Source organism: Capsella rubella, unplaced genomic scaffold (genome assembly GCF_000375325.1).
Source record: "Capsella rubella cultivar Monte Gargano unplaced genomic scaffold, Caprub1_0 scaffold_5, whole genome shotgun sequence".
Classification (NCBI taxonomy): domain Eukaryota; kingdom Viridiplantae; phylum Streptophyta; class Magnoliopsida; order Brassicales; family Brassicaceae; genus Capsella; species Capsella rubella.
The window spans coordinates 11,604,996-11,628,321 of NW_006238919.1; the positions used below are offsets into that span (position 1 = coordinate 11,604,996).

At 35.2% G+C, this 23,326-nt stretch overlaps 3 protein-coding genes across 3 annotated transcripts in view; all 3 read left to right on the plus strand.

Annotated features, from left to right (window-relative positions):
* The window catches only part of LOC17885967 (1-acyl-sn-glycerol-3-phosphate acyltransferase 2), a 3,936-nt gene extending 674 nt beyond the window's left edge, over nucleotides 1–3,262 (plus strand). The window contains exons 2-11 of the mRNA XM_006293282.2: nucleotides 279–401; nucleotides 556–595; nucleotides 708–781; nucleotides 1,082–1,141; nucleotides 1,330–1,407; nucleotides 1,569–1,727; nucleotides 1,932–2,057; nucleotides 2,321–2,413; nucleotides 2,542–2,628; nucleotides 2,701–3,262. Coding sequence (XP_006293344.2) covers nucleotides 279–401; nucleotides 556–595; nucleotides 708–781; nucleotides 1,082–1,141; nucleotides 1,330–1,407; nucleotides 1,569–1,727; nucleotides 1,932–2,057; nucleotides 2,321–2,413; nucleotides 2,542–2,628; nucleotides 2,701–2,952 — 1,092 coding nt within the window. The 3' untranslated portion in view covers nucleotides 2,953–3,262. The remainder of the gene's footprint in view (nucleotides 1–278; nucleotides 402–555; nucleotides 596–707; nucleotides 782–1,081; nucleotides 1,142–1,329; nucleotides 1,408–1,568; nucleotides 1,728–1,931; nucleotides 2,058–2,320; nucleotides 2,414–2,541; nucleotides 2,629–2,700) is intronic.
* Nucleotides 3,263–3,584: 322 nt separating this feature from the next.
* Nucleotides 3,585–12,631, plus strand: LOC17887508 (DNA-directed RNA polymerase I subunit 1). The gene is made up of 21 exons (XM_006290426.2): nucleotides 3,585–3,847; nucleotides 3,962–4,131; nucleotides 4,372–4,531; nucleotides 4,619–4,933; nucleotides 5,267–5,479; nucleotides 5,573–5,740; nucleotides 5,965–6,127; nucleotides 6,309–6,496; nucleotides 6,746–7,009; nucleotides 7,230–7,318; nucleotides 7,450–7,597; nucleotides 7,690–7,908; nucleotides 8,092–8,430; nucleotides 8,513–8,657; nucleotides 8,820–9,028; nucleotides 9,360–9,562; nucleotides 9,852–10,050; nucleotides 10,126–10,394; nucleotides 10,607–10,747; nucleotides 10,846–11,578; nucleotides 11,677–12,631. The coding sequence occupies exons 1-21, from the start codon at nucleotides 3,824–3,826 to the stop codon at nucleotides 12,271–12,273; spliced, it is 4,956 nt and encodes a 1,651-aa protein (XP_006290488.1). The 5' UTR covers nucleotides 3,585–3,823; the 3' UTR covers nucleotides 12,274–12,631.
* Nucleotides 12,632–19,258: 6,627 nt separating this feature from the next.
* On the plus strand, nucleotides 19,259–21,823 carry LOC17885733 (zinc finger protein WIP2). Its single transcript, XM_006291230.2, has 2 exons — nucleotides 19,259–20,022; nucleotides 21,125–21,823. Exons 1-2 carry the CDS (start codon nucleotides 19,327–19,329, stop codon nucleotides 21,575–21,577), a joined length of 1,149 nt encoding a protein of 382 aa, XP_006291292.1. The 5' UTR covers nucleotides 19,259–19,326; the 3' UTR covers nucleotides 21,578–21,823.
* Nucleotides 21,824–23,326: the final 1,503 nt, after the last annotated feature.

Here is a 23,326-nt window from a genome sequence, read left to right on the forward strand (position 1 = left end):
AGAGAGAGAGAGAGAGAGAGAACACATATAGTTGAGTATAATAAGCTCAGAATCGACTCGTGGAGCTCATGCACTGAGCTGAAGAGTGTTGTTTAATTCTGCGATTAAGTGTAGCTTTGTTCAGATTTATGTTGTTTTTTACAACATTTGATATGTTTAATTTCCTTATTCCGCACGCTGGGAATGTTTGCCCCATGACCTCCTCCGCTATTTATCCTCAACAGTTTTCTCTTTACTTTGTTTGCTTCGATTTTGATGTTTACAGCTAATTGTTTCAGGCAGTTTGCTATGTCCTCATTCGCCCACTGTCTAAGAACACATACAGAAAACTCAACCGGGTGGTTGCAGAAACCTTGTGGTTGGAGCTTGTTTGGATAGTTGACTGGTGGGCTGGAGTTAAGGTATCCATCCACAAGCTTTTCTCCTTTTTAGTTAATGGTTATTAAGCAGACCTGCGCCTGCCTACTCTTAGATTTTGTTTATCTTATCTTACTTAATTGTTATTACGAGTTCCTCTGATTTTTTTTTTGTTTTTTTGTGTGTCTTTTGCCCAAGATCCAAGTGTTCGCTGATAATGAGACCTTTAATCGAATGGGTAAGTTCATATGCGTATTGCGAATCAAAACAGTTTCTGATGTTGTCAAGTTCATATGCTTATTGGCAATCAAATGGGTAAGCTCATTGACTGTCCTACAATGTTCTTTCAGGCAAAGAACACGCACTTGTTGTTTGTAATCACCGAAGTGATATTGATTGGCTTGTGGGATGGGTTCTGGCTCAGGTACATAATTTAATCTCACTTTCATCTATCTTCTTTCTAAATAAAACGTTTTTGTTTGAATATATAGATGGAGATCAACATAGACTTTTTTGATGAGCAAGCTTGTATACTTGCACTGGGACAATGTCTTGCTTTCTAGTTTCTAGTGAATTGAGATTCTTTTAGGTAGAAGGTGTCAGTCCCTAGTGATCCACTGATGAGCTGATAGAGAACATATCATCATCATATTTTCTTTAACAGGCTCCACGGTATGCTGTTTACATCTTTTAATATATCCTTTCATATTTTCTTTCTTTGCAGCGGTCTGGTTGCCTGGGAAGTGCATTGGCTGTAATGAAGAAGTCTTCCAAATTCCTTCCAGTATGTGAATGTGAAATCATTAATCTTAAAATTCTATTTCTGAATATTTATTATAAGTTAGGAATTTGATACCTGGCTAGCTTTGAGTTTGAGAAAAAGATACTTGTTTTATGTTAATACACTTCGCATTTTTTATCTGTTACATACTCCATATTATTCATAAACATATAATTCTAACACACATACAGGTCATAGGCTGGTCAATGTGGTTCTCAGAGTATCTGTTTCTGGAAAGAAATTGGGCCAAGGATGAAAGCACTCTAAAGGTATGGGTTTGTATTATTTTTGTGCAGCTCATTTAGTTTTTGCTCCTCGGTAAAATGCTTATTAGCACATGCACCTACATCGTTCATGAGGGGGATTCGCCGGTATATGCATAATTGTCGTGTTTAGACCATGAGTTATGTGTGTTTGTCTAAATTTACAGTCAGGTCTTCAGCGCTTGAGTGATTTCCCTCGACCTTTCTGGTTAGCCCTTTTTGTGGAGGGAACTCGCTTTACAGAGGCTAAACTCAAAGCGGCACAAGAGTATGCAGCCTCCTCTGAATTGCCTATCCCTCGAAATGTATTGATTCCTCGCACCAAAGTAAGTTGTAATATTTTCCTTTTTGCTCATTCCTGGGGAAACTTGATATCTTCACTGTAAACCTTTAAAGAGAAAAATGATTACTATGATTGACCCAAAATGTCAATGCTTGGGTAGCCTTTATACGTTTCATTTGATCAACTTTTTGGTTGTTATGGTGTTTTATGCCCTAATTACTAGACTTGGCTTGTATTTATGTTTCAGGGTTTTGTGTCAGCTGTTAGTAACATGCGTTCATTTGTCCCAGCCATCTATGATATGACAGTAACTATTCCAAAAACTTCTCCACCACCCACGATGCTAAGATTATTCAAAGGACAACCTTCTGTGGTAAGAAAGCAAAAATATGAATAGGTCGTATAGCAATTGGATATTGCATTTTGTCACCATAAATTTCAAAGTTTTCACTGCCTTGTATCGCATCACACCATCCATTTTCTTTCATTGGAACTGAAATGAACACAACTCCTTATATCACCTTTGCTTCTTTTTTTAACTCCTGACCCCATTAAGAAACCGTAGACTCATAGCATCCCAAAGCTTCTTCTTAAACTCCTGACCCCATTAACGCAAACCATTGCTGCTGGTGTCAGGTGCATGTTCACATCAAGTGTCACTCCATGAAAGACTTGCCTGAATCAGATGACGCAATTGCACAGTGGTGCAGAGATCAGTTTGTGGCTAAGGTAAAAAATCATGGATGTACTGGTATATCCACTTTTCAGTTATTGGCAACAATATTTGGTCAAAATGTCATAGATATAGCTAGGAAAAACTTTGACTTTGATACTCTCGTCTCGGCTCTGTGGTACAGGATGCTCTGTTGGACAAACACATAGCTGCAGACACTTTCCCCGGTCAACAAGAACAGAACATTGGCCGTCCCATAAAGTCCCTTGCGGTGAGTCTAGGAAAGTCAAAACATTCTCTTGGTGCCATCAATAAACTCACAAATCACTTGCTCTTTTATCAGGTTGTTCTATCATGGGCATGCATACTAACTCTTGGAGCAATAAAGTTCCTACACTGGGCACAACTCTTTTCCTCATGGAAAGGTATCGCGCTATCGGCGCTTGCTCTGGGTATCATCACTCTCTGTATGCAGATCCTGATACGGTCGTCTCAGTCAGAGCGTTCGACCCCAGCGAAAGTGGTACCAGCCAAGCCAAAGGACCATCAGCAGTCAGAATCATCGTCCCAAACAGAAGTGGAGAAGCAGAAGTAAACAAAAAGCTGGATCTCACAGATGAAACAAGAAACACAAGAAGAAGCGTGTCAGTTTTGTTATAAGAAACAAAAACAAAAAACTCCCCAAGTGAAAATCCCTGAAATTATATTATCAACTCCGTTTTGTTCAACTACTGTTTACTTACTACCTAGTACGAACGACTCAGCCTACGTCTCTTAGTCGATTGATGTATAGGGTCATGATCCAATCACGATTAATCCCTATTGACCTTGGGATTTTTTTTTCTCCAGCGCATTGGCCTTGTATAACTTTCTATTACTAGATTTTCAATTTGGGATTGAAGATATTAAACTTTTCTTATTTAAAAACAATCCTTTCGGATTGATAATGTAGAACTATTATTAGACAAATAGACACATTATAGTCTGTTATTGCAAGAGAATCAAAGACAAGAATTAACACATGTTCAAAAAATTAAAAACAGAAGTCGGTTCATGGAATTTAATTATATGCTTAGATCAGGGGGTACTGCGTTATGCGGTCAGGGAGAAAAGGGTAAAACAACAGTGTTTTTCTTGTTTCCATTTTTTAGATGAAACCCCGTTTTAATTTTATTTTAATCAGTGTATATAAAACACAGTTATTATTATTTTTTATTTTTTCGTTTAAATTTCATCAACCCTAAAACCCTTCAGGGCAGGCCGAGAGAGCTTAAAAACCCTTCAACTCCGGTTCCCCGCGCCGCTTTGTCACTGTTTGAATCGCCGATTAAAGTCCCCCCAGTTGTATCAATCTCAAGGCGACCGAGATTGCTAAACCGTAATTGTCTCCCTTCTTGCAGAATCCCTAATCTCGTCGACCTAGTCGCACAGTTAACACACCCTCAGAACCGACACCGTGAAACGCAATGGCTCAAGCTCAAACCACAGAGGTGTGTTTGTGTACTCACCGCTCTTTATTGCTTCCCATGGTGTTCGATTTCTGTATTTTTTTATTTTGCTTTGGATGGTTTATATTTAAGCTCTCGAGGTTTTGTTTTATCCAGGGAGCATCCCAGGTGGTCGAATCTGTTAGATTCAGTTTCATGACAGAGCAAGATGTTCGGAAGCATAGTTTCCTGAAAGTGACGAGTCCTATATTACTCGATAACGTGGAGAGACCTGTACCCGGTGGTCTCTATGATCCTGTAATGGGTCCTTTAAATGATAAAGAAGCGTAAGTTTTCTTCAGTATGCTTTACCCTCCCCACAATTCTCATGCCATTGCTTGGTTTTTAAGCTCTGCAAAGCTTTATTCCTTGTCTCCCCTTGAAAATTGTTGATTCTAAGTTCGTTAGGGATCATTGATCTTTATTTCTCTGATAACCTTGTTTATAGTTCCACATGATGCGCTCTTCATTTATGTTCGGTTTTTTTTTTTGCTTAACCTAAAGCTTTTATTGTCCTCTTTATGCAGTTGTAAATCATGTGGTCAGCTCAGACTTGGCTGTCCAGGACATTGTGGTCATATCGAGCTTGTCTATCCTATTTACCATCCTTTGCTGTTCAGTCTTCTTTACAATTTTTTGCAGAGGACCTGTTTCTTCTGTCATCACTTTATGGCTAAACCTAATGACGTAAGATATATATCATAAGTTTCATATAGTTGCGTCTCACTCGCACTTACTAATGCTTCATGCTCCTTTCTCTTTTTCCAATTGAAGGTTAAAAAATGTGTTTCTCAGCTGAAACTTATCATGAAAGGTGATATAGTTTCCGCCAAGCAATTGGAGGTTAAATCTGACAGCACTTCCACTAACTCAGAGGATATTGAGGTAAGCTGTGAATCAGGTGTAACCAATGATTCATCCCAAGAATGTGAAGATCCTGATATGGAAGACCAGAGATGGACATCTCTTCAGTTTGCTGAAGTCACTGCTGTCATGAAGAATTTTATGAAGTTGACATCAAAGGAGTGTAATAAATGCAAAGCAAAAAATCCTAAACTGGAGAAACCTATGTTCGGATGGGTTCGCATGGTATGTCCTCTTAAAAGTTATTGGATATTCTTGAATTGAAATGTTCTTTCGAAGTAATTTTATTTTGCTATGCATAAATGATAATTTAGTCCCTTTATTCCAATTGGGAAATACAGACCAAATTCCTGTTTGATTAAGTAGATTAGCAAGCTCATTCGATCCCAGATTGGCAAGTCTTTGGAGTTGTAGGTCTTGGATTGTTCCATTTATCCCTAATGCTTGCTCTGTAGTTTTGTGTGTGTATGAGAAGTGCCTTAGGAAACATTATGACCCAAATCCCATTAAATTCAGTATGCTCCTTTTTTTACTATCAATAACAATCCTTTTAAACAGAAAGGTATGAATGCATCCGCCGTTGGAGCTAATCTTATTCGAGGGCTAAAGGTAAAGAAGTCCACTAGCAGTGTTGAAAATCCTGATGATAGTGGGATCGATGCATTATCAGAAGCTGAAGATAGTGATAAAGAGAAAAGAGAAAAGTCTACGGAAATAGCTAAAGAGTTTGAAAAGCAGAAAGATACTAAAAGAGACCTTTTGCCTAGTGAGGTTTGTTACTGATATGGCTTAACTTTATAATTAGGCACGGTCAAAATTTTACACATTTTTAATATTGTGTTGATATTATTACACTTGTACCAGGTCAGGGCAATCTTAAAAAATCTCTGGGAAAATGAACATGAGTACTGCTCCTTCATTGGTGATCTTTGGCAGAGTGGATCAGAAAAAATTGACTACTCTATGTTCTTTTTAGAGAGTGTTCTTGTGCCTCCTATTAAATTTAGACCTCCAACAAAAGGAGGTGATAGTGTGAGTAACTCCTTACAAATGATACTTTTTGGTTGCTGCCATATCATAGCTGATTTTTGGAATTCCTTTTACTTCTGTAACTTTTGGCATTGTCTCTGTTTGTTACTTTCTAACCATTTTCTTTCAATTTTCTCTTTCCGTTTTTATATCTCCAGTATCATCAGATGGTTGTTCCCATAAACTCCTGTATGACCATAATTCTCTTATGATTTTGTTTCTTACAGGTTATGGAACATCCTCAAACCGTAGGACTGAATAAGGTCTTACTATCTAACATAACACTCGGGAATGCCTGTACTAACAAATTAGATCAGTCCAAGGTAATTTCCAGATGGATGAATCTTCAAGAATCGGTCAATGTCTTGTTTGATAGCAAAGCTGCGTCAGGTTAGCTTGTTGCACATTCTCTTGCTTAATACGTATCCAATCTGAAGGGTTCCTTAGTTATTTTCTAGATATAAGCAACTGGCTGCCTCACTTTGCCATCTGTTTCCTTGTCAACTTGACATCCTCTTTCGAGCATCTTGTATTGGTGTAGACTGACTGTTATGGCTAATTTCCTTTACAGTTCAAAGCCAGAAAGATGGCTCAGGAATATGCCAATTGCTAGAGAAAAAAGAGGGTCTATTTCGGCAAAAAATGATGGGAAAGAGAGTGAATCATGCATGCAGATCTGTGATATCTCCAGATCCTTATATCGCTGTCAATGAAATCGGGATTCCTCCTTGTTTTGCTTTAAAATTGATTTATCCCGAGGTATGATGTCATATATCAGTAAATTGCACTTGGTATCTGACACATAACTACTGTTGCTTTTGCTTGTCTGATAAAATTTTAAACACCTTTCGACGTCCAAGCCTCCATAGTCTCTTTGCAAATTTGATTTCATACCTTTTTGCATTTTATTATACATCATTTTTCTTAGATGTATAAGGATACATGCTTGACCAATAGTGTAGCTTATGTTTGGATTTCCAGTAATGAAAGCTAAATGTATTGCTGCAGAGGGTGACTCCTTGGAATGTTGAAAAGTTAAGGGAGGCTATCATTAATGGTCCTGACGTTCATCCTGGAGCTACCCATTACTCTGACAAATTATCGACAGTGAAGTTGCCTTCGTCCGTAAAAGAACGAACTGCAATTGCAAATAAATTACTGTCCTCACGAGGAGCCACTACAGAACTTGGGAAAACTTGTGATATCAACTTTGAAGGTAAAGTTGTCTATCGACAGATGCGAGATGGTGACGTCGTCCTTGTGAATCGTCAGGTTTGGACACATACTGTTTATTTTTATTTCATCAATATTACCTATCTAAAATATTTCTTAATTTTGTGAAGTCCTGTACTGAAAGGTGTTTTCCAAGTCGTTTTTTGTATTTCTTTCTTCCGTATTTAATAATGTGGTCTCAGGCATTATATTTTTGGTCTACATTTCTTTGTCTGTGCTAAATGTTTATTTATGTTGCAAGTATTTTTTTCAATGACAGCCAACATTACATAAACCCAGCTTAATGGCGCACATTGTCCGTGTTCTGAAGGGGGAGAAAACACTTCGTCTGCACTATGCAAATTGCAGGTACACAATTTCGTTGTTTGCAATCTCTTTATAAATATTTACATTGTGGGCCTTTACCATGTCTTGGTTGATATTCCACACATTTGATTTTTATCTCAAAACTAGCTTTAAAATATGTGCGTTTCTTCCAGTACATACAATGCAGATTTTGATGGTGATGAGATGAATGTGCATTTTCCACAAGATGAGATTTCACGTGCTGAGGCCTACAATATTGTTAATGCTAACAACCAATATGCCAGGCCTTCGAATGGTGATCCACTTCGAGCTTTAATTCAGGTTGTACTTTCATGTTGTTAGACACTTAGTTGCTTTCACGATTTGGGTTGTTTATCAGTATTATTTATTGACGATGCATTGTTTTTTAATAGGATCATATTGTCAGTTCCGTTTTGCTTACTAAAAGGGACACTTTTTTGGACAAAGATCTATTTAATCAGCTTCTCTTCAGTTCCGGCGTGACTGACATGGTACTCAGTTCTTTTTCTGGAAAATCTGGCAAGAAAGTCACTATATCAGCTTCTGACGCAGAATTGTTGACAGTCATGCCGGCTATTTTGAAACCAGTGCCTCTTTGGACCGGGAAGCAGGTAATCATTGTACACACCACTGTTTTTATGTTAGTTCTTTAAACAAGCTTATTTTCACATGTATATGCTTTGGTATACAAACGGTATTTATTGTTTCATTAGTGAGCTCACTATATATCTTTATGCATCTAAAGGATGCTTTTTCTTCGCATGAGCTGAGTTCTTGTTATGATTCTCTGCTAGGTCATCACCACAGTGTTGAATCTGATAACCAAAGGTCACCCGCCATTCACCGTAGAGAAAGCTACCAAACTTCCAGTTGATTTCTTTAAATGTAGATCAAGAGAAGTAAAACCTAATACTGGAGATTTAACCAAAAAGAAAGACATCGACGAGTCATGGAAACAGGATCTTAATGAAGATAAACTGCTCATTAGAAAAAATGAATTTGTCTGCGGTGTGATTGACAAGGCGCAGTTTGCTGACTTTGGGATGGTTCATACAGTGCATGAGCTTTATGGTTCAAATGCTGCCGGAAATCTGCTTTCCGTTTTTAGTCGTCTATTTACGGCCTTTCTTCAGGTTTGCTCTTGTGTTGTTGATAATTTTTCTTTCATTTGTTACAGATTTTTGCATCCTGAATCCTTATTTGTACATCTTTCAGATTCACGGTTTCACTTGTGGAGTTGATGATCTCATTATTTTAAAAGATATGGATGAAGAGAGGACAAAGCAACTTCAAGAATGTGAAAAAGTTGGTGAAAGAGTACTCAGGAAAACCTTTGGCATAGATGTTGATCGTCAGATAGGTATGCATATCTTGCAGCAAAATATGCATTGCATTAAGTATGCATGCTTGCCTCCATGGTACATTCTGGAGAACAGATGTCCCTTTGTATAGTATGAGGCATTGTAATTGTAATTTCTCAGATAAACTTGATATCTCATCACATTTACTGTCTTGCTTGCAGATCCTCAGGACATGAGATCCAGAATTGAACGAATTCTTTATGAGGACGGGGAATCTGCCTTGGCATCTTTGGACAGGAGCATCGTAAATGATCTCAACCAGTGTTCAAGCAAGGGTGTGATGAACGATTTGCTGTCTGATGGGTTACTGAAAACACCGGGAAAGAATTGTATTTCGCTAATGACGATATCTGGGGCTAAGGGCAGTAAGGTGAGTTTTTGGTAACTCCTTTAATATTCAGTGTTGGTTGTTCAAGTACGCATTTGCAGTATCTAAACGTGGGTTTGCAGCTTATGTGTTCATAGAACCCATCTTGTCTTCCTTCTGCAGATTATTAGCTTATGCCAACTTTTCCACACTAAAACTTAACCTTTTAGGGAAAGGAAAAAAAACAAGCTGGTTTCCAAAAAGATTGATAACTTATTCTCATTGATTTGATATAGATTTACTTCTGTTGTTTTCCCAGTAGAGCCTATTTGTGCTTAAAATTTTGGGAGGCTAAGCTTTATCTTTTCCTTCCCATGTTGTCAACTTTGAGCAGGTTAACTTCCAGCAAATCTCTTCGCACCTTGGCCAGCAAGATCTAGAAGGAAAACGAGTTCCCCGAATGGTTTCTGGGAAGACATTACCATGTTTCCATCCGTGGGACTGGTCCCCTAGGGCTGGGGGATTTATTAGTGACAGATTTCTTAGTGGCCTTCGCCCTCAAGAATATTACTTCCATTGCATGGCTGGACGAGAAGGGTAACTAACACTTTTAACAACACTGTCATATTACTCTAGTACCCTAATTATATGCTAAATACATTTAGGAATAGTTTATCAAACTTTTTATCTGAAACTCCAAATAGTGAAGCAGTCAAGTTTTTTACTGTTGACTTAAAAAGATGCTATGCATGCTATTGGTCGAGGGGTGCTGTTACATTTCTAATTATGTGTGGTATTCTGTTGTAATCCCTATGGTAAATCTGTCAAGCTGGTTTGTCATCTTTATCCGGTCGTTTTTGAACACTTAAAGCATTCTGGTCTGCAGGTTAGTTGATACTGCAGTGAAGACATCGCGTAGTGGGTATCTGCAAAGATGTTTGATGAAAAATCTTGAGAGTCTTAAAGTCAACTATGATTGTACTGTCCGGGATGCTGATGGATCCATCATTCAGTTCCAATATGGTGAAGATGGTGTGGATGTTCATCGGTCTAGCTTCATTGGAAAGTTCAAAGAACTGACAGTGGTAAGCATTCCCTTTTGAACCGTTTGCCCTTTTTTTTATTTGCTCTTGGGACTTATGTCTTTTACTTTGGTCCAGAATCAAGATATGGTCCTCCAAAGATGCAGTGAAGACATGCTATCTGGATCCAGTAGTTACATCAGTGATCTGCCTATTAGTCTTAAGAAGGATGCGGAGAAGTTTGTTGAGGCAATGCCTATGAATGAACGTATTGCTTCTAAATTTGTGAGACAAGAAGAACTACTGAAGCTGGTGAAGTCAAAATATTTTGAAAGTCTTGCTCAGCCAGGGGAGCCTGTAGGTGTACTTGCTGCCCAGTCTGTAGGAGAGCCATCAACGCAGATGACGTGAGTTGTTTTCCTTTCTTCTGTTTGGGTCTTGCTAATCTTTTAACCCTGAACTGAGTTACATTGGTACTAAAATTTCTATATCGTCCATTGAATTACATTGGTAGTTATATTTCTAAATCTTACAGTGGTACTTAAATTACATTGACATGCAGGTTTGCATATTTCATGAAAGATTTGCTTATGAAATCCGTTGTTTTGTCAATTTACAGGTTGAATACTTTCCATCTTGCTGGACGAGGAGAGATGAATGTGACACTTGGAATTCCACGTTTGCAAGAGATTTTGATGACTGCTGCAGCAGACATTAAGACACCAATAATGACTTGCCCTTTGCTGAAGGGCAAAACAAAGTAAGTTGCTTTTGTTACGTTGTCTTTAACTATATGCCCGACTTATATTAACATTATTAGAAAATGATTATAACTTTTATGATCTGTCCTTTGTGCAGAGAGGATGCAAATGATATTACTGATAAGTTGAGGAAGATTACGGTGGCAGATATAATAAAGGATATGGAACTTTCAGTTGTACCATATACGATTCATAAAAATGACATTTGTAGTATTCACAAGCTTAAGATAAATCTCTACAAGCCAGAGCATTATCCGAAGAACACTGATATAACTGAAGAAGATTGGGAAGAGACGATGAAGGTTGTGTTTTTGAGGAAGTTGGAGGACGCAATAGAGATTCACATGAAAATGCTCCATAGGATGAGGGGCATAAGAAATTTTGTGCAAGACACTAGTCCAACAGCTGGAAATGAAACTGATAATGATAATTCTATAAGTGGAAAGCAGACTGAAGATGATGATGATGGTGAGGGTACAGAGGTTGATGATCTTGGTTCAGATGCACAGAAGCGGAAGAAACAGGCAACAGATGAGATGGATTATGAGGAAAATTCTGAAGATGAGACGAATGAACCATCGTCAATTAGTGGAGTAGAAGACCCTGAGATAGACAATGAGAATGAGGACGTAGAAGTTAGCAAGGAAGGTACTCCGGAACAGCAAAAAGAGGTGAAAAAGGTAAAGAATGTCAAACAACAGAGTAAAAAAAAGAGACGGAAATATGTTGGCGCTGACGAAGACAGACATATCTTCGTGAAAGGTGAAGGAGAGAAATTTGAGGTTCATTTCAAGTTTCCTACAAGCGAGCCTCATATTTTACTTGCCCAGGTATCCTTTTTTGTAAAGCTATGTCTCTTATGACTTTTGATGCGTGCAGCTATGTCCCTCATCTAGAAAGTAGTTTAAACCTTTTTTCTTTCTTACAGATTGCTCAGAAAACCGCGCAGAAGGTTTACATCCAGAATTCGGGGAAGATCGAACGATGCACAGTTGCGAATTGTGGTGATCCTCAAGTGATTTACCATGGGGACGATCCAAAGGAGAGAAGAGAAATCTCCAACGATGAAAAGAAAGCCTCACCTGCACTCCACGCATCAGGAGTTGATTTCCCTGCGCTATGGGAGTTCCAAGATAAACTTGATGTCAGGTACTTGTACAGCAACAGCATTCATGATATGCTCAACATTTTTGGAGTTGAAGCGGCAAGAGAAACTATAATCAGAGAAATAAACCATGTGTTCAAATCATACGGTATTTCTGTAAGCATCAGACACTTGAACCTCATTGCTGACTACATGACATTTTCCGGTGGATACCGACCGATGAGCCGTATGGGAGGAATTGCAGAATCAACTTCACCATTCTGCAGAATGACATTTGAAACAGCCACTAAATTCATTGTCCAAGCAGCTACTTATGGAGAAAAGGACACACTAGAAACTCCGTCTGCTAGGATCTGTCTTGGCTTGCCCGCGCTTTCAGGAACCGGATGCTTTGATTTGATGCAGAGAGTGGAGCTCTGAGATTCAGTACACATTTTATTATGATCCACAGTGTTGTCAACGAAATAGCGGGGTTTATCTTGGTCATGAACAAGGGGAAATCATACTTGTATGTTTCATAAGTCTGATGTCAAATCACTTTGAGGTTGATTGGTCTGTCAAATCCTCAGGTGGAGCCTCTTTCTCAATTATCTCTTAACTTTATATTTGTAGTTTGAAACTTTTTATATTAGATTTTCTGTTTTCACATAAGTGGGATAAATGATGATGATGTATCTGCCGACAAATAGAGAAAACGTATGGAGCAAGTCTTACTTGGGATGTTTGTATGCATTAACCAACTAAATTTTGTTATTTCACCTAATTTGTGTTTGGTACCTTTAGTTTTCTTGAATAATTTGGTGTCGGTTTTGGATTATTGCTGGCTTCTGCTCAGATAGGAAATATCTATTCTCTTATTAGTTTTCTAATTGAAAATTCGTATGTCGTTTGAGAATAGATATTTCTAATTGCTGGCTTCTGGTAAGACATTTCATAGTCTACGAAATCTCAGTTGTGTTCGAGAGTAGTCTACAGTGTGAACCAATTTAAGGTCTTTACATAGAAGAAAATGATTTCCTTGCACACATTCTGATTTGACAATGTATATACAGTACATCAAATTATTAATATCAATAAATTGAAGAGGATGATGACACAAAACACAAGAGTGGTGGAGGAGGAAAACGACGACGTCTTGACTCTTGAGATTGTCCCTCGTGCTGTCTTGAAAACCTCTCCCTCTTGGTCAACCCCTTCCGACACCTCTTTTATTAGACGTACTCTTCTTCTCCTTTGTTTTTTTTGTTTTTCCTTTTTTTTTTTGTTATTGTTGTTTTCTCTTAACAAAACACTTCAGTTACTCACTTGATTCACTGCAAACTCATTAGATTATTACAATCATTCTTTGTTTCCACATATAATTAGAATTACATAACCTTGATTAGTTGATCTCTCTAGCTTTGGATGTTTCTCATCACACTCAGATCGTTGTGTCATCCATCGATGCAATGTCGCTTGCATATATGTTTCACTAACATTTGCTCTTTCTTTCCCAAACCCAAGACTAATATTTTTATATCTTATGTGTTCCCTTCATTCTCACTCTCTTGTTTTACTTATTAGTTAATTCTTCCTATATACATTTCTAAATCCGTGTGTTGATATCTTCGTTTTGTGGGTCTTGAGTCTTGACATCACTAGCTCACCCATACGTTGGTTTAGTATTAAGCCAAGATTCAATAAATAGTTTGTTTAAATTGTCTTTCTAATATTTATTATTTTCTACATGATTAACTACCACATGTATATTTATTTATATATACTCCTTCTATTCCATTATATAAGAGTTTTTGGCTGAAATCACAAAGATTAAAATACAATAAATATTGTATCATTAAACAAAATTCAACCAATAAAGAAAAATATTGCAAAATTTAAATAGTCAAAATGATTAAATCAATATAATAAGTGCATAGAATTCTGACAACATTTTATAAAATGAAACAAAAATAAAGTCTAAAAAATCTTACATATTAGGACAGAGGAAGTATTTTTATTTTTTATTTTTTTGGCTTTGTTACCTTTTTCTCTTTACCATGCATATATAATTCTATCGGGAAGTTGTTTGAAATCTTTTCCAATCGAGGATGGAATTAGAAAGACTAGACTATTCACTTCTTTAACAATGCTGATGCTTACCAATAGCCCAACCCTTTCTATAATTCAAAAAAAAAAAATTGGATTAGTAAACAAAGTTATTATATTATGGATTTTCCATTTACTATTGATGAATTCCAAAGCATCCTCACTATTTTGGATAATCATCATTACAAGAAATGAAGCAAAGTTCGAATTCACATATATTTGCACAGTAAGATGTTATATATTTTTACGTCTTAAAAGAGTGTTAATTTTCAATGTGGAATATGTTATGATCATACACGTTTATATAACCGACAAAGAACAATTAAAAAGGAACAAAGTGAAAAAATATACTGAATTTCTACTTCAATCGTTGGAGTAGTTAACCAAGTTTAGATTTTGTTATTTAGCAATTCTTTACTTTTGTAAACGTATAGATCATTGGAGCGATTCTTTCTTGCTTTCTTGAATTTCACTAGTTTTTCTCGTATGTGTACCCACCAAACAAGAAAAGGTGGTCTAAAGATTTTATTTTTATAACTTTATTTGAATGCTGCACTCATTTTTTTCTTCCTATTTTATTAAATATTCACCTTTTTGCTTTAATGGAAAAAATAAAGTTGGAAATTATAACATCGCTGCAATTTTATTTTATTTTTGTAAATAGAAATACGATTATATTAAATTATATGATAGTTTAAATGATAAAATGCGTTCCTATCTATCATAACAAATGATGAGAATAATATATAGAAATTCTTTTTGCTAAGAATATATATGATGAGAATAATTACTAGATTGCCGTGATCAGTGTTGTGTGTTTTGCATTGTGTATATGTATAATATATTAGCATAATTATAACAAAAAGAGTAGGTGATATACACATTAGGTGAAGCCTAGAGTTTGTGGTACACTTCCTTTAAGTTTGAATTGTCCAAAAAAATTTAGTAGGTTACTATTTCTCCTCCACAATGTCCCCACCAACATATTATATAATTTTTGTTTTTCGTATCCATTATTAGAGACTGTTTTTTTACTTAAAAATATACAAGAAGAGTTGTGCAAAACATAAAAACGAATCGAACGAAATAACAACGAACGACGTGGTTAATGAAAAGAATCAGAACAAAGGGGAACAAATGGTCGTAAAGTCAGAACAAATGGTCGTATCAGAACGTGATCTAATCTTCGTATCTTCACGGCAGATCCAAGATTAACGTTTCACAACTCAACAAAACATTTCTTGCTACTGTGTGTATTGTATGACCGCAGTACGTTATTTATATATAAAAAAATGACTACGTGACACAAGTATTTATTGCGGTTCTCTACCAGTTGAACTCAGCAAACAGAATCACTGTTTAAACCTTTAGTCGTAGTATCGATAAAACTGTTTCAAATAAGAAACATCACATGCAATATAAATGTTCTATATAGAAATTAATGATGTCATGACCCGACACATAGTTTTTGAAAAATAATATCATATGTAAACGTCACATCCAAAATAAAACCTAAGCACAAAGAGGGACATAGAACCATATGCTATGGTGATGGCTTCTCTCTCCTTCTCGATGCATTTATATATGACACAGAGAGCTCTCTATACAACAGCAGATACAAAAATAGTCACAATATATATATATATATATATGTGGCTTGTGAGGGCCCAGCCTCGTCTTGTTGAAGGCCCGAAGTCTCATTGCGTTGAACTTCTTCTTTCTTCTGCTACTCAAATATGAGTTTTACTACCTACTAAGACGGACCGTATTATAACTATATCAGATCCAAAGAATGTTTCTCAAGTTATATACTAAGTTATCCATGATTTATCATAGGCTATAAGATTAGGTATTTTTCCATTATCATATCTTCAACTATTACATCATCCAAGTATTTATTTCTAATTCAACCACAGTTGACAATACTATCAAGATATACATGTTCATCTTTATTATATACACAAATTATTGGTCATGCTGCAATATGTAGATCAAGTTATTGTGATGTGAATGTGTTTCGCATAATAAACCGGGTTGGTCGGATTTTAATAAGAGGTCGAAATCAAAATGTAGATGTTACTGGTGAAAATAGTACTCGTGTTTATAACCTACATATATTGCCAAAAAACCAACATTGCAAATGCAACAGTGAACATGAAATGTTGTTTGTGAACATGTGGTCCGTTTTGTGCATAAATAGTGTCTTGATGGATATATAAAACCAAATTATGTCATCACAAAAATAACACTATCATTGTGACGATAAAATTTTAAGATTAAGATCATCATGATGTTTATTCACAATAGTCTTCGGAGCTAATTTGTATATATATTATGCCTAATTATAATCATCACAACTTTAATTATATAGTAATAAAATTTTATAAATGCCAACACACATATGCATAAAAATGCGAATCATTTGAATCAAAGTTAAAGTTTGAACTACGATATGTGGTAATGTAGGTCCATATATCTATTGAGACCGAATCTAGAACATATGTTAGTTACATCATCAACTGAACTCTGCATCATATCATAATAAACATGGATGATATAACTCATATGACTCGATGAGCAAAAAGTTTACGGTCTGCATGAGTCACAATCAGAGAAAAATGCAATATGCTTTCACATACAAGTTCTCAATGAAAAAAATTTACAATCAAGTAGTATTTGTTTGTTTTAATGGAAGGAAAGCCTAGAATATCCCTAGTGAGACCTTCCCTAGATAGTTAGAAAAAAACATATACTGTACAGTGTATTTTCCTTTTAACGTACTACTAGATTAGCTCTCTCCAAAATTTGCATTTCGTGAGTGTTTTGATTTTATTACACACACACCGACTATCATATAAATAAATAGTGGTTTCAGCCAAAAGAAATAAATGTGTTCCGCATTTTTATTCGACCAATATTTCATTCTTCCATAGTTCATCGATATACATAGAGTTTGTAGCCATAAACAAAAAAAAGAAAGAGAAAAGAGATAGAGGTATTGGGTAAAGTGGAGGAAGAAAGAAAGAAAAAGGAACAGTGAGGCAGGATCTGCGGTGGGGATTTGGACATTCAATGATCTTACCGTTTGAGAGAAAGCCGACCATTGATGCGCACACCAATGCAATTGCTCTCTCTCTCTCTCTTTTTTTTTTTTCCTTCTTATAAATTTCTAGTATTAAAACTCATATATGTAAGAAAAAAATGATAGAAATTAACACAACCAAATAACCAAATGAATGTTTTATTTGGTTCATCATTCCCTATTAATAATGTATGTAGAATAATAATATACAATCAAAACTCTCTCCAAATGTTTTTTTCGAATATATTCTAATGTGTTTTTTCTCAAATCCTTCGTATACTTAATTAACAATTTTATTTATTATTGAATTTCTATTTGTGTTTTTTTTCTTATCTATATTTAGGGAATTAAAAAAGAATACTTTTCTCATCTATATTTTCTATCATCCAAAACTAAATCATAAATTTAGAATGAATACTATTTGGTATTGTCCATACCTTTTCAAAAGCTATCCAACATAATAACATTTATGTTTTTATTAGGAAAAAAAATCTATTGAAAGACAGAATTTTGTGGTAAATCATAAATTTTTTCCTAAATTTATTCTAAATGTTAATTTATTTAATTAGATTCAGGAAATACGTCTCGATTTTATGCAATGAATCTCCCATCAGTAATATAATTATGGCATCTCCTTTGTTTTCTTCCTTTTTTTTTTTTTTTATAGAAAAAGGTTTTAAGATAAGAAAAAATTGTTTGGGAATTGGGATGAGAGCCAATCTCCGAAAAGCAGTTGCATTATCTTTGAATGATGTATCTGAGCCTCATATATGCTTTATGTATTTTTATTTTGTTTTGTTTCATATACGTTCATTTTCTTATATATTAATCCTGTTTCACTCATATCGGTTATAATTTATAAATAAATAAATAAAACTCCAATAAACATATCCATGTCCCATGTTATCGCATATAGCTTTTCGTTTTGTCATATTTGGCTATAAGATCACCGTCTTTGGTATTTCAGCGTATTAACGTATGCCCTAATCCTCAACTCAATGGCCATTGATATCACATACTATCTTTACTTACATTTTTCTAACCTAGTTTTATGATGAATTGGCATCGGCCTTATTCCATACTTGTATTTAAGTACATATTAATCCACAGACGTGAAATAATACTTTAGTAATTGTATGATTTAAACATATGAATACTTTGCCGCAAAAAAACATACATATTGATACAACATATATAAAATAATGGTAATACAAGTTCGTCCTCTTAAATACGATACGATACTAGAGCCTGTTCTCATAGGCCTTAATTACATAGTGGTGATAATCATATCTACAACTTTTCCATTAAAAATCATCGTCATATTTAAGCATAGATTTTTACTCTCTTTTTCAACCATAGTCTGACGTTAATTAAACTAATTAAGTGATTCGGACTTAACCAGCTATGGCATATGAAAAACAATTATTCACATATTAATTGGTATTGCATTCCTTATTATCCAGGCATAATAGACAAAGAAATTGAATAGGATAAAAAGTTACAAGGAGTAGAAAAAAAAAAGAAATAATATGTTGGTTCTGATGTGCAGCTTTCAAACGCTGTGTTTAGTGGTGACACATGTAGTAACTCTCATCACACGAGTTATGGAATAGTATTGTAAAGTATGACTGTGAATTCGTCCCCAAGTGTGAAGTAACTTATAATAACAATAACATCTTAGGAAATTAAATTATTAAAACGAATTTTTCCTTTTAAATCTGATCAAAATATATTCAGTTTTAATATCCATTCTATAATTTTTACAAAAAAAAAAAAAAGAAATCCACGCACAAAATATTGTTTTTGTCAAAGTTTATTCATCCATCACGCTTATAATAAGTGTTATCTTTAAAACATTCTTAATTAACCGTACTGTTTGTGTTCCTAAACCATGCTTAATTATTTTATCACAACCTTCGTTAATAGATTGTTTCAAAGTTATTTTTTTACAAAGAATAAAGGACCTACATATCTGAATGAAATAATTACTTTGCGTAGACTAATATACATTCGTATTTGACCTGCTTTTTTTGTTAATCTTTTTTCTTTGTTTTCGTTAAAGTCAGTTTTTAGTTTTCAGTCCCTAATTAATAACCACTCTCTCTCTCTCTCTTGCTGCACCCAAAGAAAATCTCTCGTAGCAAAAAAAAAAAAAACTCTTTTCTTTCTATCTCTCTCTCTCTCTCCCCATCCCATCACAATCTCCATCTCCATCTCCATCTTCATCTCCATCTCTGTCTCTTGTATAAAGATAAATCCCACAAGTCTTAAAACTATTCTCTTCTCTCTCTCTCTCTCTCTTCACCATGACTGATCCTTATTCCAATTTCTTCACAGACTGGTTCAAGTCCAATCCTTTTCACCATTACCCTAGTTCCTCCTCTAACCCTTCTCCTAGTAACCTTCCTCCTCCTTCTCTTCCCACTCCCTCTTCCTTCTTCTTCTTCCCTCAATCCGGCGACCTCCGTCGTCCACCACCGCTACCAACCCCTCCTCCTTCTCCTCCTCTCCGTGAAGCCCTCCCTCTCCTAAGTCTCAGCCCCGCCAACAAACAACAAGACCACCATCACAGCCATGACCATCAAAATCAAGAACCACCTTCCACCTCCATGGATGTCGACTACGACCATCAAGATGATCATAACCTCGATGACGATGACCATGACGTCACCGTCGCTCTTCACATAGGCCTTCCAAGCCCTAGTGCTCAAGAGATGGCCTCTTTGCTCATGATGTCTTCCTCTTCGTCTTCCTCGAGGACCACCCTTCATCATGACGATTTGAATCACAAGAAAGATCTCGACCATGATTACAGCCACGGCGCCGCCGAAGGAGGAGAAGATGACGATGAAGATTTAGTCGGCGGAGACGGCGGCTGTAGAATCAGCAGACTCAACAAGGGTCAATATTGGATCCCTACACCTTCTCAGATTCTCATTGGTCCTACTCAGTTCTCATGTCCTGTTTGCTTCAAAACCTTCAATAGATACAACAACATGCAGGTTCTTTACTAATCATACTCTCCTTACTCTAAATCTCTTACATATCTCTGTCTCTGTGCGCATAACTTCTTTCAAGAATTTCGTTTTCTTTTCCATGAAAATCGACTTTTATTTTCTGAGTAAACCCAAAAGGTAAAAACCAAAGCAAATATGTTTGTTCACTGAATTTCCTCGAAAAATACAAAAAACGTTCTCACCTTTAATCGGTAAATATATATATATATATATATATATAACATACTGTTTTCAAATCAATCAATGGACGTGTCTTTGCTCACTGATGCATGAATAAATCATTGCATTACAAAGAACCGAGAGACTTGAGACTGTGAAGACTGGGACTGAGATTTAACAAGACAGTAAATGTTCTTTATGTCTTTAGTACTTTCAAGTCTCTGTGGTTTTGCTGCTTTTCTCTACAATATTGGCAAGTGTGTCATCCTTCTTTTGTATGAGGGTCTTTAAATGCCTAACGTGTAAAATAACAGTAGTCATACAATTTCTCATACCTATATATTCAAAATTAATATACATAGATATATATACATGTATGGCTTTTCATATATATATATATACTCGGTAAATGAGCTTCATAAGATTTTGTATTGAACGTACTCAACATCTTGTTTTCTAGTTTACTACTAGGCTTTGATTAATTTGTTTACCGTACCTACGCATGCATTGACATATCTTATTATTATTTTATTTTCTTTTTTTGTTCAAGAATTTAGTTTCTATGATTTTAATTACATTTCAGCATTTACTTAACATCTTGTTGAATGAATATTTGTTGTCTTTTTACATATGCTTCAAGGTTGATATATATGGGTAATTAATATCAATGGAGATAAATATATAAGCTAGTTAGAGTAATCATCATAACATTGATCTTCTAGTTAATATATGTTAATTTGCTGGCTAATTATATAAGGTAATCATTACAAAGTATCGAAGACACATGTAACTAAAATGGCTAACAGACATATCCTAAGCTAAAGTTTCAAGACGCACACTTTATGAATTTTCGAAAATATACTACTATAAGTTATTAAAACCCTACTTGAGTACATGATCATATATACTTGCATGATTTTGTTTACAGATGCATATGTGGGGACACGGATCACAATACAGAAAGGGACCAGAATCTCTAAGGGGAACTCAGCCAACAGGAATGCTAAGGCTTCCATGCTATTGCTGTGCACCAGGCTGTCGCAACAATATTGACCATCCAAGGGCAAAGCCTCTCAAAGACTTCAGAACACTTCAAACACATTATAAGAGGAAACATGGGATCAAACCTTTCATGTGTAGGAAATGCGGAAAAGCTTTTGCGGTCCGAGGGGACTGGAGAACACATGAGAAGAATTGTGGTAAGCTTTGGTATTGCATCTGCGGATCAGATTTCAAGCACAAGAGATCTCTCAAAGATCACATCAAGGCTTTTGGTAATGGCCATGGAGCGTATGGCATTGATGGGTTTGATGAAGAAGATGAGCCTGCCTCTGAGGTAGAACAGTTAGACAATGATCATGAGTCAATGCAGTCCAAATAGCTTATATAATTTAGTATAAGTACTTAGTAATTCGGTATATATATTAATTATAAGAATCCTAAATCTATGGACCAAGTTTTGATGGAGGTAGAGCTTTTCAAAGTAAAAGCTATACCATCTAATTGATCATAGAAAAAAACGAATCAAGATCACTTGGAAATTTTTAAATTGTATCTCTAGCTTTCTAGTCAAATTTATTACAAGGCAATGTAGCAGTCTCTAACTTATGAGGTTTCAACGGTTTCTATTTGTATAATTTATTTTTTTCATTAATTAGTTTTGCCTTTCGTTGTGAAAAAAAAAAATTATAATAAACGTTTGATTTATACTTGTTAGGATATATAGTAAAAGACTAGAAAAGTAGATGCTACATCCATGCATGCATTATGTTAAAAAATTCTCTACATATGTACCATATTCTAGATCGAAATGAATATTTCTAAATTTAATTAATTTGAGTAATTAATGATAGATTCTAGTTTTTTGATTCCCAAAAGATATTAGTTTTCTGGTGGAGTTATCTTTGAATTTATTGTATAAGAATACCTATGATACTTAATTGTCTAGTGACATCATGGAGAATAATGAGAGAATGGACACTAGAGAATATTACTACTCAAGTGCAGACCTTTATTAAGAAGATCAAATACCAATTTATACATTATCTTTCTTTGATAGTTGGTTGTTTTGAAAATAATGTGATGATGCTACTACGTACGTATACCATATGTTTTGAGCATATATAATGCATAAAGTTTATACATGTATATGTAATTAACAGAGTACTTACAAGTAGCTACGTACCATGAAAAATAAAATGTTTAAAATAAATGACTAATTTTCCCCTATGAAACTGCTATTTTGTATAATATTCTAAGCTATTTTACAAAAATACATACTCAAGTTTGAATACATAAACGCATAAAGAAACGTAATATATATATATATGTATATATATACTTAATTTGTTCATTAATTTTTGTTTGGATTTTTCTCAAAAAATTGCCTTATATTATTCTTTCGAATTAATAATCACCAAAGGAATATTGCATTTGTTATTAACGTGCATGCAGCTTATTAATTAGCTAGCGGTTTCTTGATCTTACTATATATAAAAGTTAATCGGACAACAAGTGATTGTCTTATAATTCTAGTTACAGTTTTAGTTGTGTGTCAGTTTGTTGGTAATGTAGAATTCAAGATCCAATTCGGATATGATTGTATAACTAAGATTACAGTTAAAGAGAGGCTTTTATCTTCCTGCAAAGAGATCTTTTCAATATGCTCCTTTTTTTTTTTCTTTTTTTCTCTTCTCCTTTTTGGGTTAGTGGACAGACATATTTGCTCGATGAAGGAACATTACACCTTTTTATCTATATATGATTCACTTTTAAAAATCCCATCTTAAAATTCGAAACCAAATGATGATCATCTCTCGACTCAGGCATATACACACACAGAGATTGACCTAATTTTCGTTTTATGTATAAAGGTATGCATAAACAGTGAATATTCCTTCAGGTCCTGTAATTTCATACGTATGCATGCAGTCATGTACACGTGTATGTATGTGTACATGAATATGATGATCAATGGGTGAAGAAGGAGCACAAAGTAATGTGAAGGAGAGTGATAAAAAAACAAAAGAGAAGAGAGAGTGGAGCCCTAAGGGTGTGATGGGTTGGGCAGATTTGGGAGCAAAGATTGATGGTATCAACAGTTCTCTTTTTTTATTGCTCTCTCTCTCTC

Coding starts and splice junctions, on each gene's coding strand:
- LOC17887508 (XM_006290426.2), top strand. CDS start 3,824: ATGGCTCAAGCTCAAACCACAGAG. Junction 4,532..4,618: donor TTATGGCTAAACCTAATGAC/GTAAGATATATA, acceptor TTCCAATTGAAG/GTTAAAAAATGTGTTTCTCA. Junction 5,480..5,572: donor GAGACCTTTTGCCTAGTGAG/GTTTGTTACTGA, acceptor CACTTGTACCAG/GTCAGGGCAATCTTAAAAAA.
- LOC17885733 (XM_006291230.2), top strand. CDS start 19,327: ATGACTGATCCTTATTCCAATTTCTTCACAGACTGGTTCAAGTCCAAT. Junction 20,023..21,124: donor ATAGATACAACAACATGCAG/GTTCTTTACTAA, acceptor TTTTGTTTACAG/ATGCATATGTGGGGACACGG.